The sequence below is a fragment of the Gambusia affinis genome, linkage group LG01 (assembly GCF_019740435.1).
Source record: "Gambusia affinis linkage group LG01, SWU_Gaff_1.0, whole genome shotgun sequence".
Classification (NCBI taxonomy): domain Eukaryota; kingdom Metazoa; phylum Chordata; class Actinopteri; order Cyprinodontiformes; family Poeciliidae; genus Gambusia; species Gambusia affinis.
This window is the reverse complement of record NC_057868.1, coordinates 17,173,529-17,192,807: the sequence shown is the minus strand read 5'-3', so window position 1 is coordinate 17,192,807 and position 19,279 is coordinate 17,173,529. Positions and strand designations below refer to the sequence as shown.

General features: G+C 38.7%; 1 protein-coding gene across 5 annotated transcripts in view; it reads right to left on the bottom strand.

The window, feature by feature from the left end:
- snphb (syntaphilin b) overlaps window positions 1-8,803 on the bottom strand; it is a 25,554-nt gene extending 16,751 nt beyond the window's left edge. For 2 of the 5 annotated variants that reach the window (XM_044115961.1, XM_044115987.1), the window contains exons 1-2: window positions 8,588-8,792; window positions 160-292 (exon numbers count right to left, since the gene is read on the bottom strand). In XM_044115961.1, the coding sequence (XP_043971896.1) occupies window positions 160-209 (50 nt within the window). In that variant the 5' untranslated portion in view covers window positions 210-292; window positions 8,588-8,792. Of the gene's footprint in view, window positions 1-159; window positions 293-7,904; window positions 8,152-8,172; window positions 8,303-8,587 lie in introns of those variants that run through there. The other 3 variants (XM_044115934.1, XM_044115943.1, XM_044115952.1) reach the window with 3 other exon arrangements.
- Between the last annotated feature and the right edge of the window lie 10,476 nt (window positions 8,804-19,279).

Below are 19,279 nucleotides of genomic sequence, written 5' to 3'. Positions count from 1 at the left end.
AGATCAGATTTAGGTCTTCTATCAGCGGTCAAAATGAAAGTGTGGTATATAAGTATGTAAGTGTAAATATGAGCCCCAATCCTCAACATTGAACAATATCTACCTTGAACTGAACAACACGAGTATAGAAGAACGCTGAAAGTCCTGTTTACTTCTTACCGGCGAGAGCCTGACGTCGTCCTCCGACTGGCTGGAGCAGGGGCAGACATGGAGTCACACAACCTCTTGATGGGCCAGAGGGTTTATCTGTTGTCGGCCTCCTGTTTTCGGCTTAATTCCAAGAAGTCGGAGGCTGAAGGAAGAACAGACAACCATCAAGAAACAACAAAGGTCAACAGCTGCTTCATTGACAGCTCCTGTGTTTAGGTCTGGGCGCTTCAACATGCAGGCTGGCGTTGCTGACTCAATTTGACAATTAGGTGGATCATCACAGAGTAGACATCAAAGTTAATCAACCAATCATCTCTCAGCCGTATGGCTGAACCACCCAGTCAACATTAGTCTGTCTTCTCTCAGGTCAAATGCAATGGAAGCTGACATTTGCGTCTGCAGGTCAAGGCCAATTTAAGCACAGATGAGACTTAACAAATGAAGAGAAAAGGCAGCTCAAGGTAACAGTTGCGCTTGATGGCACTTTAAAACCAAACATGCAAATATGTTGTATATTTCTCCCACAGCTGTGCCAGAAATATCCTGTCAGCATCCAATATGTGAGCTTGCAGGCTGAGACAGAGAAAGGAGAAAGCACATGGAAGCGGATTATTGTCATCAATAATGTATCACAACTTGGTTGGGCCCTGAGAGCCAGGCTTGTGTATGTGAGTAATTGCAAGCTATTTCCTGCCGTGCTGTCTGCCAATTGTGATTCACTCAAAGAATCTCACTCATACCCCTTTCATCACTTGCATGGTGTATATTTCATTCAATCCAGTACATGTAAAGTATTTGCCATTAATATCTAGGTCTATTTTAAATCTTTTAGGATCGGTTTATGTTTCACTTTTACATGAGCTTAATGTAAATAACAACATGCTAGTTGAAAATTGGGAGCAATACACAAAGCATGTCCACTCTGTAGATGAAGGTGTTGACCAAAACGTTAAAAAACTTATCCCAAACATGTGGGATAGCTTTCACATGAAATGTTGCTCAAACAGTCTTGCAGTTGATGTTTAGGTATTTATTTTAAAATATAAATAGAGAAAAAATGATAAGTTTTGTTTTACTTTCTCGATACAGTTAATTGCGGTGAACTATGATCTCAGGCCTCACAGATTCATGGGAAATATGGAAAATGATTATGGATACATTATCCATGTCTTAAATGAATTACATAGCAACACACTTGCACTCCTCCCTTGCAGTAATAAGTTGCAGATGTCAGGGTTCTCTTCGGGAACTCCAATTGCCTCCCACAGTCCGAAAATGAGACTGTAGTGCTAATTGCTTGACATTAATTACCATTAAGTGTGAGTGTGTGTATGTGTGTTTGGTTGCCTTGTGTGTATCTGTTTTCCTGTGATAGACTGACAATGGGGTTCAGGGTGTATCCTCCCTCTCACCCAATGACTCTGCAAGGATAAACGGATATTGACCCTTTACACTTTTATTTAGTTGATGCCACAGTTCTGCGTGGTTGGCTACACATGCAGACAAGGATGCAAACTGAACTTGCCATTTTATCAGAAAACCTTTGATGAGGAATAATGGAGAGCAACCGTCAATAGTAAGCACTGGCAGCCCTTGGTGTATTACAGTGTATACTTTTGACAAGGCAAGTAAGATTGATGTCCAAATACTTTATAAGTAAGATGCAATAAGATATTGCATTATTGAGAAGTTCTGCATTTAAGACATTTGTTACCATAGAGGCAATGCTTCACCATCATGTAGCCTACCTTGTACGAAAAAAGAGGAAAGCATCTTACTTACATGCTTTTAAGACTGTTCCGATGTAAGGGGAGATGCCATTGATGATATAGTGGTACAAATTATGTGGCATGAATTCAGTCAGATATGATCAAATTAACAAACACGTTGGAAAGAAGACAATATCGTTCAGTGTCTCCGCTAGCTTTTCCCAACTTTTGTAAAATGCGCAGTCTATAAGACCCCGATAGATACTCTACTTCCACAGGCAAGTTAGTTTGATCTGAACAAGTAACAATGGTTATGTGAGAAGAAATAATTTGCGAAAACAGTCGCAGTTGCAACGTTCAATACTCCCGTCCCTGACTTTCAACCTCTGTTATGGCGCCTCGTGTGATGAAGTGTGGTGTTGCAAAGGGCCAACAGAGAAAGGTCAGATTTTTTCCAACATTTACTGTTTGACCTCAGTGAAAAACTTTATTTAAACCTCTTGTCTGAAGTAAATGAGTCTTCTAAAGAAAGCCTGTTCTCCATATCCAGCTGCTGACATAACACATCAAACAGGAGAGGAGCGCATCATCATGCAGGATTTACTAAGTTAGGCTGGTTATGTAACGGCGTCCCCGTCCTCAGAGGTACTGACACGCAAGCAGCTTCTGCACTGACGCGGCGGAAGTACCGAGCAGGTTATGAGAACTGGACAACCTGTGAAAGAACGACGAGTACCGGGAGGGACCAGGCGAGACGAGAGCCAGTGAGATGGCGGGAAGAGATGGAAAGTGTAGCGAGGGAGAGAAGACGGCATGCAGAATGAAGAATTGTGTGATAAGCTAACTGTCTCTGCAGCAGAGGAAACACTGCAGTGTGTGCTAGCCTTCTAAGCCTTTTGTGACCTTCACAACACCCAGCAGGATTAATAGCAGCGTCAGTGCATAAAACTACTGACACCTGACTTTCAGAGGGCAACAAAACACAATGTAGATGCAGCAAAACAACAACTGAGCTCAGCTGCCTGAGAAGACTGCGGTGGTCGACTCATGACTGACAGCGTACAGGCCAGACAGACTGGTGAAGGATCATGGTGAGCCAGGGAGTCTTCTGTCTAATGTCCCAGGACATGTGTGTACTGTGTGATTGCTGTGAGTGTGTTTGTGTTTATGTGATGTTCTGCACAAGTCAGTATGATGCTGAGTGAGGATGATAGAGTGAGTCTCTCCATCAGTGAGCTGTCCTGTTGCAGCATGACTCTTTGTTGCAAGCGACACTTTGTGTTTTGTTAAATAGATGACAGAAAATTCCTGAAGAACTCTGATCAACTTTCAGCTTCTCTAATTAGCTCGGAGAACCGCAAGATGCTACTCATTTTGGGAACTTGTAGCAGATGATACCTATTTGCTGACAGATCTTTCATGTTTGATAAAAAAATAATACTGTTAAATATTTCCCATTTGAAATTCCATATATTCCAGACTCAACCTCCAATATTTTCAATGTTTGGTCCACTGTTGATGATAATAACAATGAATTAGCTCACGTCTGTCTGCAAAAAAACAACAAAAAAACCAACAAAATAAAACAAAAAGCTCAAGAAAAATGACAAATACCAAAGAACTGTTAACCATTTCTCCACTCGAATTCATCCCAAGCCTATTAGGTTGAAGTCAAGACTCTGGGTAGGTAAGTTTGATGTTTAAAAGTCTAGTTATTGGAAGCAAAGTAAGAAGAAACTCAGCATTTTTTATTTTTTTATTTTTGCTCAGCATTGCATGCTGGAACATGTCAAGATGTCAGTAAAGGTAATCGTAAGGTGTAATATGCAACGGTTTGAATGCATATGTGAAAGCTAAGCGTATCAGAGACCGCTGCAAAAGCAGGACTGTAGCACAGGGCATTCTGGGTAAATACAACCAAAACAAACATGCGTGTCTCGTGATAGAGTCAGAATTGGCTTGTGGTCTTTTATCAAACCCAAAAGAGAAATCCTACAAATGCTAAAATTTGGGAAACAGGTTTTTGGAAGGGATTGGTTGGTTTGACACAGTGTAGTGTGAACATGAACCACACCACCTGAAAATTTCACAAATGTTGTAATTTTGGTCCCCAATTAAACCAAGTCTACCAGACTATCATGTGTGAAAAAACCCTGATTGTTTGAAAACCTGTTCTAACATTAGTATTCCTTGTGGAACCTGAAATGTGATGTTTGGCCTTTAAAGCAAACAGAGATCAGGCCAGTCCTGCAGAATCTCTCTGCTCCTGCTGCAGTGCATGCTGTCCAGCTCAGCTAAAGTTTTGCCAAGCACATCACAGCACACTATAGCCCAATTAACATAATAAGTCTGAGGCAGTTCAACCAATCACAATCTGGGAAGTATCTGACACATCAATCAGCGGTTTTAATCTTAATATTAGTTGCTTGACAAAAAGTCCCTGCAGAGTTTTTCTCTCTACAAGCAAGATTTAGCCCTCATTAGGCTTATCTGGTGCTCAATGTGAGTTTATTCGGGTCAGGAGCCTGAAATAACTAATACACTAAGGGTTTGTCAGTAGAGAGTCAGGTTACATTGACAGAAATCATGCCTGAGTGCTGCTACCCACAAAATCATGCTAGTGTTTTACTCACAGCCAGGAGGAGCAAAGGGGCATTATTACAAACCAGAAAATCAATGTTTATGATCACATTAGAAGTGGGAGGAGACTGAGCTGCATTCATTTGTGGCACTCTCTGCAATACCACAAGAAGCTGACAGGGAGGAGCCTCTGGGTTTATAGAGCTGTCTGTTCGGTTAGCAGAGCTTCTGAAACACTTTTCCAAATGAGAGTGTTGGTGTTACTAGAGACAAGGCAAGTCAAATCCCATCTTTAGAGGGCCAGCATTGTGTTTTTTCCAGCACCCCTCCCGACCCCACTAAGGGACAAGGGTGTACAGAAAATGGATGGATGGATGGATATATATGTGACTTAAAAGACATTTGACTTTGTAATTTAATGCCTTGAAATTTGGCCTATGTCTCTTTAAAAATCCCTGCTCTTCCTGGAGCTCCGCCTTCAGGAAATCATCACAACATGGCTCCTCTGTTAACCCTTTCGCAACATTTTTACCAACGTTTCACTGAGAAGTAGCTCCTATAATAAGCTCAGCAATTCCACCAGGTGTTTGCTAATTGTTGCTGGCTAGTCTGAAGGAGCTGAGTTGTGGAGTCTTAGGGGAGGGCTGCTCTGTAATGTGGAATCTGCAAAGCCTGGAAACTGCAGCTGCAAGGAGGAGCTTTGTCTGGAAGGCAGAGCTTGGTCCACCCCGGCATTTTGCACAGCTGAATGCATTCCGTGGAGTATAAAAGATTTGTCAATCACGCATGGAAACATCAATGGAACAGTCCGGGTATGTTGGATGTAACGCTCAAAAAAGTTGATTTACATAAACAGTCCAAAAGTGTTTTGGCATTCTCAACTTTAAACAGAAGAAAAATCACAAGAAAAACCTTTGCAAACCTTGATAATGGAAACTGTCCAATGAAAAGAAATAATAATAATAATAATAATAATAATAATAATAATAATAATAATAATAATAATAATAATAATAATAATAATAATAATAATAATAATAATAAAATCCTTAGAAGTACATTTCCCAGCAGCAATCCCACAAAAAAATATACACTTTGAACTTATCGCTAATATGTTGACTGCATGATTTCTGCGGGTAGACATGTGTGCAGGTTTTGAACCATTGTCCTACACAAAGGACAGTTGGTAGCACAGTTGCCTTCCAGCAAGAAGGTTCTGTGTTCTGGAGTCTTTCTGCATGGAGATTGCATGTTGTCCCGGAGCATGACTGGGTTCTCTCCAGGGACTCTGGCTTCATTCCAGTCCAAAAACATGATTAGAGCAGTTTAAAGAGACCAGTAACTTACAGTGTGAGTGTGTGAAGGTTGGGTGTCCTGTGATTCTAAACCATATGCTGCAGCTGTTCTTTGCTTTCAAATAAATGCTGTTCCTAGACTTTGTGATTAGTAGCACAAACTCCATTTAAAAAACAGTGCAAACAACTCCAACTGACTGTGGCACATAGTGTCAAATAGTGTCATTTGTACCACAACCAATTGTATATTGAGGATATTTACAAGGATTGAAGAAAGTCCTATGAAAACATTTTGTAGTCTTACATATTTTACTTCTTAACTATGATTGTTTGATTTAATTTATTTAATAGAAATATGGAACAATTAGGTTTTCTCTCCATGTGTGCATCTTACCAAACACTATGGGGTGTCAAGGAGTGCCAAGTCACCATGGAGACGGTCAGCTTTCCGCTCGTGTGTGAAACGTGAGCAGAAGGAGAGCTGCGGCTGACAAATAACGCTGGAAAACGGGACAAGAGGGGGAGTCTGCAGCTGACGAGGAGGGCAGGCTGGACAAAGGACAAGAGGGACCAAAAACCAGAGGGAGAGGTCTGGCTGGTTTTCATCTCCTCACTTTTGTGTTGCGTCGCTGAACAAGTTGTATTTGGATTTATAAATAGATCAGGGTGCATATGGCATGGCCCCTAGAGCACAGCGTCTGACTGTTGCAATATTTAAGAACAAACCCAAAAGACTGAGTACAGAATCGGAAGGACAAACAAAAACTTGCTCGGAATGAGTATCCTATGAGCTGTCAGTCAGCTGTGTATGACATCTGGAAAGACAGAAAACTTTTAATCAAACCAACTGCTTAAGATCCAAAAAACATCCAAGAAACAGCTAGAAGACTGCTTTGACGTTTCAAACCTCTGACTCCCAAAAAATGTCATCATCATGCTAAGTGTTAGCATGCCTGTCAGTGAAATGAACAACCTTCTGCAAATTCAGAACTGGACAGTTAACATTGTTATTTAACAGGCTAACTTGCTGTGAAATTGGGAATGTTACTGTACAAGGTAAACAAATGCAGGAAAGAAAGTGTATAGTACTTAATTTTAGACACATAATTCTATTCAATTTAGTTGGCATATTTGAGACAGAATTTCAAACTTGAGTCGTCCTTTAGAAAGTTTTTATATATGATAGTCTGGTATACTTGGTTTGAATGGGGACCAAAATTGCAACATTTGTTCCTTTTTCAGCAGGTATGGTTTACTTTTGCACAAACCAAACCCTTGAAAAACCTGCTGCCCTTCCTCACCTGTGGTGGCGCTGCACTAAGGGCCACAACACAAAAACCTCTGAAGAAGAGACTGACAACTAAATTCATCACAAAATGTAAACAAGAATGGGGTGGCATCAGATTTTCACAGTTACAGGATTCCTCTTTTCTCCAGTGCTAGACTCATGCAACTGCATTTACCCAGAATGCCCTGCGCTATAGTCCACTTCCTGCTTTTGGAGCGGGTCTTGGTCTGCATTCAAACCGCCTAACCGCACCAAAGTGCACCAAGACCTACGTTTTTATCCGGACCAGATTTCTCTTTTTGGTCCGTATCAGAGTTAGATTACGCATTCCCACCTCCTGAAACAAACCGACTTTGTAGCTAAACGGCCTGGAGTTCGATTAAAGAGACTTAATTTTATGTATGTTTGTGATCCTTATCTTGCTATGTTATTCCCTGAGATTAAGGAAAACTAGATGAAATGCTCAGGAAAAAAAACAAACTCCAAGCAGCCCAAGACTCAAACTTGCTATAATCAAGGTTATCATAGTTAGCTAAAAACAAACAAAATTAAACACCAAAATACCAGAGTCATACAATGATGTCTTCTGTTGCGTATTCATTACCCAGTCAATTTAATCACAATACAATACTTTGGTTAATTTTTAGGTACAGGAATCAAAAAGGTCCAAGTGTGAAAAACTCAAAACCACTAAAATTACTCATAAAAACAAAGCTAAAACAAAACTATATTTAACTAATAATAACTAATAAATACTAGCAAACCAATAAATAATAAAACGGGCTGAACTACACACGCACAAAAATAAAACTCCTCATGCATTATGTGATTTTGCATCAAGATTATTGATATATTCTTGGCAGAGTAATCATCCTAACTTACCCCTGTGGTTGAGTCTGACTGTGCTGACTCCATGCACATTTAAGAAGCAGTCCTTGATTTAGAAACATAGTTATTCCTTTCACCACCAAAGAATGAAAAAAATATTTCGCGCCTTAATATGTTTAGAGTAAAAATCCCTGTCATTTATCAGGTTGGGCCAGAATCATAGAAGAAAAAAACAAAACAAAATACAAATGCTGCAAGGTCAAACTGCAGCGCGAAGCAACCTGTCACGACTCCGCTGCGAGGAAACATGGACGACTCTTACCCAGAGTCCTGGGCACACTGTCCTAGACGCTCATAGTTCCACGGGAAATTAGATGCACAAATCGTTGGAGTTCCAGTTTTGGTGCAGTGAGTGTGCACGGAAAGGCTGTAAGGAGTTGAGCTGAATCAGGCGCACAGCGTGAGCAAAACATCTGCCGGCGCAGGAGCGCAGTGCGCAGCTTCCATCAGCTGCAGCAACATAAACAGAGCAGGAAACACACCGTAGGCCGGACTCAGAGCTGAATGAACCATCGAGATCTACACACTCCCTGCACAATCGCTCCATGCATTCATTGTTTTCTGCTTAGAACACTTTTAGTCCTTGACGCACAACACTGTCTTCACTCTTCCACCGCAAAACGACACCTCTGTCGCAGTCAGCAGTGGCTCTGACGGCTGCACTAACCAGACCTTACCTGTGCTCCTTATGTCTCATCCGGGATTTTTTCCGCCTTTCAGGCTCCCATATCCTCGGTTCTTGTGATTTGAGCTCCGACCGACGGAGCGCTGATCTTGGTTCACACACCCGGCGAGCAGAGGCGGAGGAAGGCGGAGGAAGGAGGGGCTGGTCCAGGGGGTGATAGAGGAGGTGAGCTGGATGGAAGGAAGGAAGCAAGGATGGATAGATGGATGGATGGATACGGCTCGAGGAAGAGAGGACGGAAGCATCTGCGTCATGTTACGTCGGGCTATTTTTTTTTAAAGGGAAATACCACTCAGTCTGTTGTGGCTGAAGAACTCGAGGTTGCTTGATTGATTCTTTCATAAAGTAGGAACTTTACTTTTTGGGATAACCCTCAAGTAAAGGGATAACGCTTTAAGTTATATATATATGTATATATATATATAAATATCTAGAAATATAAATATTTCTATATGTTGAAAGTGGCAACTCGGCTTGCCACTTTCATATGAGGTAGGCTACCATTTGTGATGTTACACAGTCAAAGGTTAACAATAATTTGGGTTCTTTACACTGTCATAAGTAAAAACGGATGTTCATTTTTCATAGCCATAAGACGGTGATAGGGCAATTGTAGATAGATAAAAAGTAAAAGTAAATTTGCATCAAAGCACGAAACAAAAATATGCTATCCAAAGCTCAGAACGTTTTAGATTAACCTTAGAGATGTTACAGAAAAACATTTCTAATACGAGTTAAACACCGGTATTTTTGCCCTGAAATGAATTGCACTGCAGCCCAACGCTAATCCACTCCGCACTAAAGGGTAAAAGGACAAGCAACCTAAGCTGGAACAATATGAAATTATTTTTCAAAATTACTTTTTCCAACTTTACTCTGACAGCGATAATAGAAAGACATACTTCAGACAAGCGATTATTTGGTTGAGAACAGTCTATGTAAGTCTATACATTATCACCGGTCTTTCCTGCCACCTAGTGGTGAATAGGAAAAAATCATGGTCCGATATCTTTGGACGAAGCCCTGTGTGCTTGTAAGATGATCTCTACCAAACATTGACAACTCGATTATTCCTTAACTATTCCATAGATAACCAGTGCAAAGACATAATAAATCAATAATATAATAATAATAATAATAATAATAATAATAATAATAATAATAATAATAATAATAATAATAATAATAATAAAAGAGAGACATCCTGCTGTTGCAAGTTCAGAGGCTAAAATGTGTGTGCATTTGGTCCAAAAGTGAACTTCTTTAAAATGCGCTTTTAAACATTTTTTGGAGTGTAAAAATAACTTCTTTTAGTCAATAAAATCAAGACCGATTACTGAGCTCTTTTAAATATGCTACAGAAACTACCGTGTGTCCAAAAATAAATAAATAAATAAATAAATAAATAAATAAATAAATAAATAAATAAATAAATAAATAAATAAATAAAACCTTTTCTCTCAAATCACTTATAATTGGGAGTAAATGGGGATTGATTCTTTCCTGTTGAATTTCGATCACGTCTGCAGCAAGGATGTTCACCAACACTTTAAATACCAAGATCAAACTATAGAGAATGGAAGGTACTGGATGGCTGGAAGGGTGATTAAGTCCTCGGTCAAAACTCCGTTGAAGTCCCTTTGCAATACTTGCAATGACTTGTAATACCACATATTCAACAGCAGAGGTCACTTTATCATCGCCACTCTTATCTGGATGCGCTGCACTCTACTGAGGCTGGATCCGATAGTGGAAAAAGCAGAGAAAAGTATAACAGGAAGTTATATCAGGTGACAAAAAACCAGTAAGCTCATCTATTACCAAGTGTTTATATGGAAAAAAACAATCCTAATTTAATCTACATTTAGACCCAGGAACCATGTACTTGAGCTCTTTTTAAAGCCAAACAAAACTGTAAAAGTATATTTTCAACAATAGATGTATACATTAATTCTGTTCTACCATAGTGTCAGTATTAAGGAATGCTTAAATCACAATCTTTTCAGGTGTAGGATATTCTTTAACATGCTGAAAGACAATTAAGACTTCCTTTTGCATAAAGATTTTGAGTCAATAGAAAATACTTTATATTTTCTATTGACTATATTTTCTATTCAACACTAGAACTGCAGTAGGAAGCTACATTTGACCTTCCATTCTGCAAAATGAAATGTATGAATCAGAGTTTTCTTCATAGCTCCGACCTCCAGCAAGAGTCACTACACAGGTCCATTTTGTGACCATATAAAATCATTTGTGAACTGCTTTTTGTTTGTAAGTTATCTTTGTCTAATCTCAAGCTTATTTTCATGATGAAATGTTGACCATACAAAAAAAAAACAACAAAAAAACAGGATCATATAAGAGGTTAAACATTAGCTCAGGAAAATACAGAAGAAGAGCCTGATGACTGAAAGCTCTGCCTCTTGTTTTATTAAGAATCAGTCCAATATGTTCTATGCTTCAAACCTTATTGAATAATAAAGAGCAAAGACCAAATCATATGATATTCACTGAATAGCTCAGCTAAGAAAAGGACTGTGAGGGAAAATCAAAGTCCAGTTACCATAACAACTGGTTTCAAATTAATCAAGGTAAAGCAACTTGTTCAACACAAACAACAACATAAAACACGTTTAAAACACTTTCAACATGTAAGGAGGTTTCACATGGTTCATTGTTGAGAATATTAAACTCCAAATGATCTTATAATTCATCATATGATCCAGTATGCACTAAGGAAAAGAGAACAGATGGAGTGAAAAATGTCAGTTTCAAGTTATTAATCAGATCAGAGATCGGTGAAGTGACTCCTCTGGTTTTATTTCAGAAAAGTCAACAGAGAGCAAACACAGCAGAGGCCTGGCTGTGGTCACAAACAGCTGTGTGGCTCACAGCAAATCAGAGTCTATTTGGGAAGGTAAAAGTAAATCCTCTCCTCCATCACAGTAACAAAGACTACAGACTAGGAGCATGCTGATTGTTTTTAAAGCTCATCTGGAAAAACAAATGGCTCTTCTTTACTCATTTTGCTCTTTAGTGTATGATGAGTGAAACGGTTTGGAAAGGTTATTCCCTCAGACTGAATGTTGGGATACATGACCAGCTGGCTTACAGGACGTAACAGTCGAACTGGAGTTATTTTCCCCAACAAAGCAGTTGAACTGAATACAAAAAGTAATCAATTCAATTCGGTTCAGTTCATTTATTTACCACCGATTCAAAACAAATGTTGCCAGGTCAGTCATGCATTTATTGCAATTCAGTCAAGTCATCAAGTAGGACATTAAGTATTTTGAAAGGTTCCTCTTATAAATCAACCAGTATAACTGGATTTACAGCTGCAGTTTAGTACATTCTGGTTTGGAAACCATCCAGAAAAGTTCAAACCTGGGCTGCTTCATCCATTCATTGATTTAAAAAAGTAAACTTAAACAGGCAGGAGTTTCATATGTTAACCCAGACATTGGAGCCGCTGTCTTGGTCCAGATGGTACTTTTTCATCCCTCCAACCATTTCTAGTGTAATCCACATGAATCTACAGGAGAAAATTCAATTCCAGGGGCAGAGTGCTCCTGTGTGTTTCCTCAGACGGTCTTAAGTACACATAAATCAAGTTTATCTATAAACAATCAAGAAGCCACACACTGAGTGAAAAAACAGAATATATACATATATATATATATATATATATATATATATATATATATATATATATATATACATATATATATGTACTGGTTGCAGCATAGATGAAAGATGAACGATATCCTAAAACAAATCAGAATATACTGATCCCCACGAAAACACACTCATGGCCTCATCACATTAATGTGTGTCTTTAGTGGCAAAGCAAATGCCACAGGAAAAAAAAGAGACTAAATGCACTAAATGCAAACACAATTTGATCACCAAACAAGGCGGGCTGCGACAGATCTTTTAGAAAGAATACATGTGGCAGCAAATGTGCACCACAGCTACAAAAGGCATGGTAACATTTTGTAAACTGCATGTAGATCAAATGTTCAGCACATTAAGAGTCACCAAGCTCACCCCTCCATCCAAAATACAATACATTTTTTCTTTTTCTTTTCTTTTTTTTTTACTTTTGAGTACTTTGGTTAAAGTTACAGCATATAACTTTTATAAACATACATATATATTTGTTAAAAGTGTCTGTATGTTGTGACAATATACCGTGTCAAATATTCAGTGAAAAAAAATCAAGCTTCTCTGCTTCTTCCCCGGTGGCCCTACTGCTACCTGCAGAAATACACAGCTCAGTCAGAAACAGCCAATCAGAGCCAGGAGGAGGGACTTAGTGCTGTCAGTCACTCTCATGTACTGCTCACCCTCCATTGCAAAATGTTTTTTTGTTTTTTTACATTAGCAGAATATTGAACTTTGTAACACATTTGTAATGGAAATGCAGCAAGTAAGTTCTTTCACCAACATCAGCACATTTACTTTTTAGTTTAAAGTTATCTGCTATGTTTGTAGGGGGGAGGACTGAATTTTAAAACCTTAGGTTGCTGATTTATAGCACACAATAAAATCAGAAACTATGTTAACACCATTATTACATGGTGTTAACATAAAATCATGACTGAGGTCTGACGATCAGTGCTTGTCTGCTTGGCCGTTGCATCATCTCATCTTGTTTAGTGTCGATATGATTTATCACTGAGTGTGCGTTCAGACTGGCACTACTGATACCTCTTCTCTGTGTGAACCGCTAAGCAAAGGCAGGATTCAATTTCACGGTTGAGGAGTGTTCAAGACTGAGGGACATTTCTATGATTGTAGCCATGTGTGATCAGTGTTATGGGAAGGATAATGTCATCACCGCCAATGGTTATGGTTTATGTCTTCTGACATCCTAATGTGGCACATATAGATTGCACCAGGTAGCTCAAGGTCCTATTAAAGTGACTTAGAGTAAGTCTAACACATTTTGCTTTTTAGTTGAAAGTTGGTTTTCAGATTAAGAAAAGATGTGGATTAACAAAACCCCTCATGATGAGCATAGGATATGTCACAGTTCACAATGCAAAGCAGAAAATAAAAACATTATTTAGAGAAAGTTGTTTCCTGAAGCAATTTGATGATTCAGAAATCAATGAACTTCTGGACAACTGATTCTAACCAGTCACTGGTGATGGATTTAATTGGCCGCATAAAGAAGGTGTATCTTAAAAAAATAGACAAAAAGCATCTAGCATTTTGGTACATTAGTAACCCCTTAAAGAACCATGTTTATTTTTCAGCAATGCTAATAACAATATTATTAGTGTCAGCAGTTTACTACAGCTGACCGTGGAATGACTGGAGAAAACGATTTTGTAAACAACAGAATTGATAATGGCCACCTGGATGGCTATCTCAGTTAGCTTAGCATAGCATTTAGCTTTCACCTCTAGCAGTGCTTATACCACAGACTCTGTGGTCTGTTTGCACCTACCAGCTTGGATTAAATTCCTGCAAAACACAACAAAAACTTTGAAATAGGCAATCAGACACAGTATGTAAATTATTTTATCTCTGACAAAAGCCTTTCTTTACTTGTTCTTGAAAAGAAAATTTTTGGTGAGCAAATATTATTTTTGTTTAGTTAGTTGCAAAAGGTATAAAATTTTAGAAATGTTGTCAGATTTCAGTAAAGCTATAATTTGTGTTTGATTCACCAAAGCGGTATTTTTACTGTGAGTAAATTATATTAAACTATAAAGTATATGCACAGTGGTTGTCTAAATGTCACAACCATCAAACTGATGATGGTCCATGGTTCTGTGACTGGCTCCATAGCTGATACGTTTTCACAGAAAACGTTCATGCATTCTTTCATAAATAGTTTCTATGGTTACACACCCGTAATAAATCTTTATATTCCGAGTGCCCTTGAACACACCTAAGCAGTAGAATGAAAAGCTATGTTGTTGGGTAGAACTTAAGAGGTTTGACCATGAATATGTATGAGTCTCTATTAATGTATTCACACAAAATGTGTTTATGTTCTCTGTTTATGTATAATAACAGAATAATTATCTATGTTCTGAAGAATGGTAGGTCTTGTCTTGTGGGGCCCAAACATAATTTTTAGGTTTAGGAGTTAGGATTAGGGCTATGGTGTGGATCAGATTTTAGATAAAGGGTCAGTTTAGTCTATTTATAGGTCCAGTGGTATGATATCAACCTTCTAACCAGCCTTCTTGACCCCTAGTAGAAAGACATCAAAATGCCCTGAGTTTATACAAAAGTGAAGAAATTCTCAAGGTGGTGGAAAGCTGGAGGCCACACTGCAGCTGAGTTGAGCAATTTTAAACAAATTTTCTACAGCACTATATTAGGGGATGTTAACCATCTACACTTTCAAAAGATACCATTGTGAGTTTGTTGCAACTTTCTGCATCTTGGAGGTCGTTGCACAAATGAAATCTTGTTTCAAATTCCAAATGTTGTCTCAACTTCTGATGATTGTAAGGGATGAAGTGGACCCGTTTAGCACCAGCCTCCACCAACATCACATTTGTGTAGTTACACAAAAGTTGTTTCACAAACTTAACAACAGTTTATTGTGCAGAAAGTCAAAGGGGACAGTATTATGTAAAATTGACTATTTTGAAATTACATCATGTCATAATGTTATTTGTTCATCAAAATCTTGCCTGGAGTGTTGCCTTGATTCCTTCATGCATCTTTAAGAAATCCTTTAATCTCCCATGGCAACCAGTCCACTGTGCAACCTCTTAGACTCAGTCCACATTTGAGATACAACTCATAACAGCTCTTCTCAGTGCAACTGGTAAAAACATTTATAGAGGGTTAATAGAGGAGTCGTTGTGATGACTTCCTGAAGGCGGAGTTTCAGAAAGAGGAATAATTTCTTAAAGAGACATAGGCCCAATTTTAAAGTGCTAAATAATGAAGTCCAATTTTTATTATGACAAATTATATGTATATGTACAGTATTTTTATTACACCTGAAGGTAACATAATTACTTCATTGGGCTATAAAATTGCACTTTGTGCCAGGAAATGACATAACATTGCCTCCTTTAACATCGGCTAATGTAGCCTTCAAAAACTAATGGATTGCCTTCACCAGCAGATGTTTTAGGGTTTGTATGAAAGACTCAAAGAGGGAAAAACCATAAAAAGTTCAAATGCATCTTTATTTTAAGAACACAACAGCCAGGCTAGATTTTAAACTACAGGCTGCTCTTAAACTTCTTGAAACCCGTCAGTGAAAAGGAGCACCATAGTTGGTTTATGTCACAATCTATTAACGTAGAACATGGTTAGTCGAGCCTCTTCTCATTCTTGCTGTTCTCAGGAGAATCCAGCAGCGTGGTGTTGCACGACATTCAAACAATTGACCCTGCAAGCATTAATTTGGCGCTCCAACTCCAGGGACTCGGCCTCGTGAAGAATCTATTTCAGTGCTGCAAATGTTTTCCAAAAAAGCAGGCAACCTGACCCCGCTTCATTTGTTGAAGCCATGGTACAAACACAGACAAGGCTATTACACGGTCTTTGCAATCTCATTTATACTCTAAATGGGGGGGCCTCTGATTGCAAACTCATGATGGAGTCCATCAGTCGGTCACAGTAATGAAACATGTTGTTGGAATTTAATTGTATTTAATGTGTGTTTAATATTCTCCTTCAGTAGAAAAGATTCCAGCTACAATAAAGTCATTGTCGTTTACCTGCAGCTCCTCTCCTGTGCTCCTTGTCCCAGTTAGACCATAAAAAGTTTGTGATAATGCTGATACTGGTTCATGAAACGGTTTGCACGAGGTGATATTTGGCATGTGCGTCACATTGTTGGCTGTCTGCGTCACCTGAGCCGACTGAGAACAGGATTTTCTCAGTTTTGCTTGCCACCTCTGAGAGCCTCTGTGAGAACTCACGCAGAGCTGTGTTTCCGTGCAGTCGCTCCACAATGAAACTTTTAAATTGAACTGTGAGTCTGAATAGATCCAAAAGGTAAACAATTTTATGCCTCATCTTATACATCATGCTGTTCGGCCCAACATAATGACGGTATGTGAAGAGAGGAGGCAGGAGGCAAAGCAGAACCTGTAAATGAAAATGCAAAATTGAGTTTGATGTTGTGTGTCCTGCTTGAATTTGCTGACTGTAGAGAAAAAGTTTTACCTTGTTTAGGAGATGAGAACTTTTTCACAAACAGCAGAGGAAATACTGAGCTTATCTCTCAAGTGTAGAAAAATGACAAAAGTTGCTTTTCATTATGTACTTCGTCTTAAAGAGGCAGTATTATGTATTTTCCAGGATCATAGTGCCATTTTATAGCATATTCAAGTAATGCTATAATCAGTTTTTCACAACTGTTACCCTCAGTTGTTAAAAAATCCTGTACATACCAAACATGACTTGAATGAAATTTTACTTTTAATTTCAATTACTTCATTTTAATTTTCTATATGATTTAAAATCAATAATAAAGCATGACGTCGCTCAGAGCACAAAGAAAAGAATTAAACTATGGATCGGGCACATTGTCACGATGCCCATCCTAGAATGTTTTTCAAGACTGATGCAGATATTGATATCGGATCGGCGGATCTCTAGTTAAGTCCAATAAAAGCTGATTCTTGTGGGAATTTTCCTGCCACATTCTGGGTCCTGCTGGGCCTGGAATGACAACTACTGTACTAAATAAAGCATAAACTAAATACACTCTTAATAATTGGTTTACCTCAATTGAAGTATACACTTTCTACAAAATCTAAATGCTTGACTTGCACTTTGCAACTCAAGCATTCAACTCATATTTGCGTCATATTTACTCGCAAACATGATGCGAGTAAAATCAGCAGCTTGAGGACTGGTGGAGCTCAGATCAGCTCCACCAGTCCGTAGTGATGCATCTTCAGGCTGAACGTTCTAATTTCTGTGTGATCCTGTTGGGAATAAGCATTGACTGATTCACAAGAAGCCCAGCCTCTATTATTCAGGAACCCTCTGAAGTTAAGACGAACCATGCAGTGAAACATTGTTAGGTATGGATGAGGTTCACTCTCAGCTCCTGACTGTATGGACAGGTTTGATCTAAGCTGATCTTTACTGACTCTGGATGAAAACTCCACTACCAGTACCATGCTTCCTGCAGTGGGTGGCTAGTCAAACAGACCCTGCCCACTCTACAGTCTCACCTTCCTGTCATTGTACATCCTTGTTTTCATTACCTTTGGTGATGTTGTGGCGTGTTTAGGTCCAGCTGTTGTTTGGGCGTCCAGTCTAAGAGCGAAACACCCGTAGATGTGTGAAGTCTGTGTTGTGACAAGATTCTAGAAGCTAGAGTTGTGAATCTGATTCACAAAGAAAGTAAGGAAAGATCACTTCTGTTTCAGCAGATTTTATTCACTTCTGAACCACTGACGATTGGACACTAGGACGTCGGTTCTGTTGATGTGAAGTGAGAACACTTTGCAGCTGCAGGGTGCTTACAACGCAATGTGCTAACCTTCTAATTTCTGTGTTTGGCCTTTTTTTCTTGAGAGCTTTAAATGCGTAAGCTTTAAATCTTCAGATGTTCTTCGCTCCTCTCAGCTCTTTCAAATAGAGGGCACGAGTCTAGATCTCCGCCTCCTGTTATTTGGCTGCTGTTTATTTTCAATCTCGCATTTCAGATATCAAAGCCTTTTGCAATTTCTCCGACATCTACTCCATTTACAACGTTGAGTCACAGATTGTTTTGCTGCTGTTTCTGACCTCTTCCCCATTGTCTGCAGCTTTTCCACTCAGCTTCTTTAAATTCTTCACACCCTCGACGTCCTTTCGAGTTGTTCCCAATTGATACTTCTTGAATATATTTCAGCATCAAAAAGGGGGGGAAAAAAAAACAAAATATTGAACTTTTGATTGTTGCATAGAAGTGATGAAAATTGAATTTTAAGTCTTAATATGTTGTGTTGAGCAATATTTGAGGAAAGGTACAAACAAGGCAGGCAAACAGAGAGTTTGGGGGCCCAATAGTAAGAAAAGTAAAAATTAATCATGAAAACTGGCAAAAAGTCTACTTTTGTATACTTTTTTATGACTGGAGAGGATAAGCAAGTTTTCACTCCTGGTAGAGTTTATACTTTATATCTCATCAAGTGACTGGTGAAGGAGCATTACATTATTGGTTGATATAAACTAACAGCAAAGTTAAGGTCTTTTCCACAGATGTCTTTTCCCTCATTAGGAACCTGTTTTGACAGGTTTTGACTTTTAAAGTAATTTAGTTGTTGAAGCTGATCTATCAATGTTGGTGTCAGTGTGTATCTCACACCAGGTTTTATTATTAAGGTTATCTTTTACATTTTTATTTATTTTCATGCCATCAAATACAACAAACTTTGAACTCAAACAAACTATTGAGTGTTAAGAGCTGTGAGTACATTGAAGTTTTCTTTTCTGAAATTGATTTATAATATATTTGCAGAAATAAATATGAAGCTTTTGTCAGTTTGTCCTTACTGCTATGAAGCTCTAAGTGCTCTTGCTGTGAATCTGCTTGACGCCACAGGCTTTACAGATTTTGCATCGAAACTGGAGGAAAATGTATTTAGTTCATGTAGAATTGGGGGCTGTGACGAAACTAAATGTGGGAAAAGTGAAGAGGTGTGAGGTCCTTTTAGGATGCTGTTACAAAACAGAATAAATCAGAGCCACC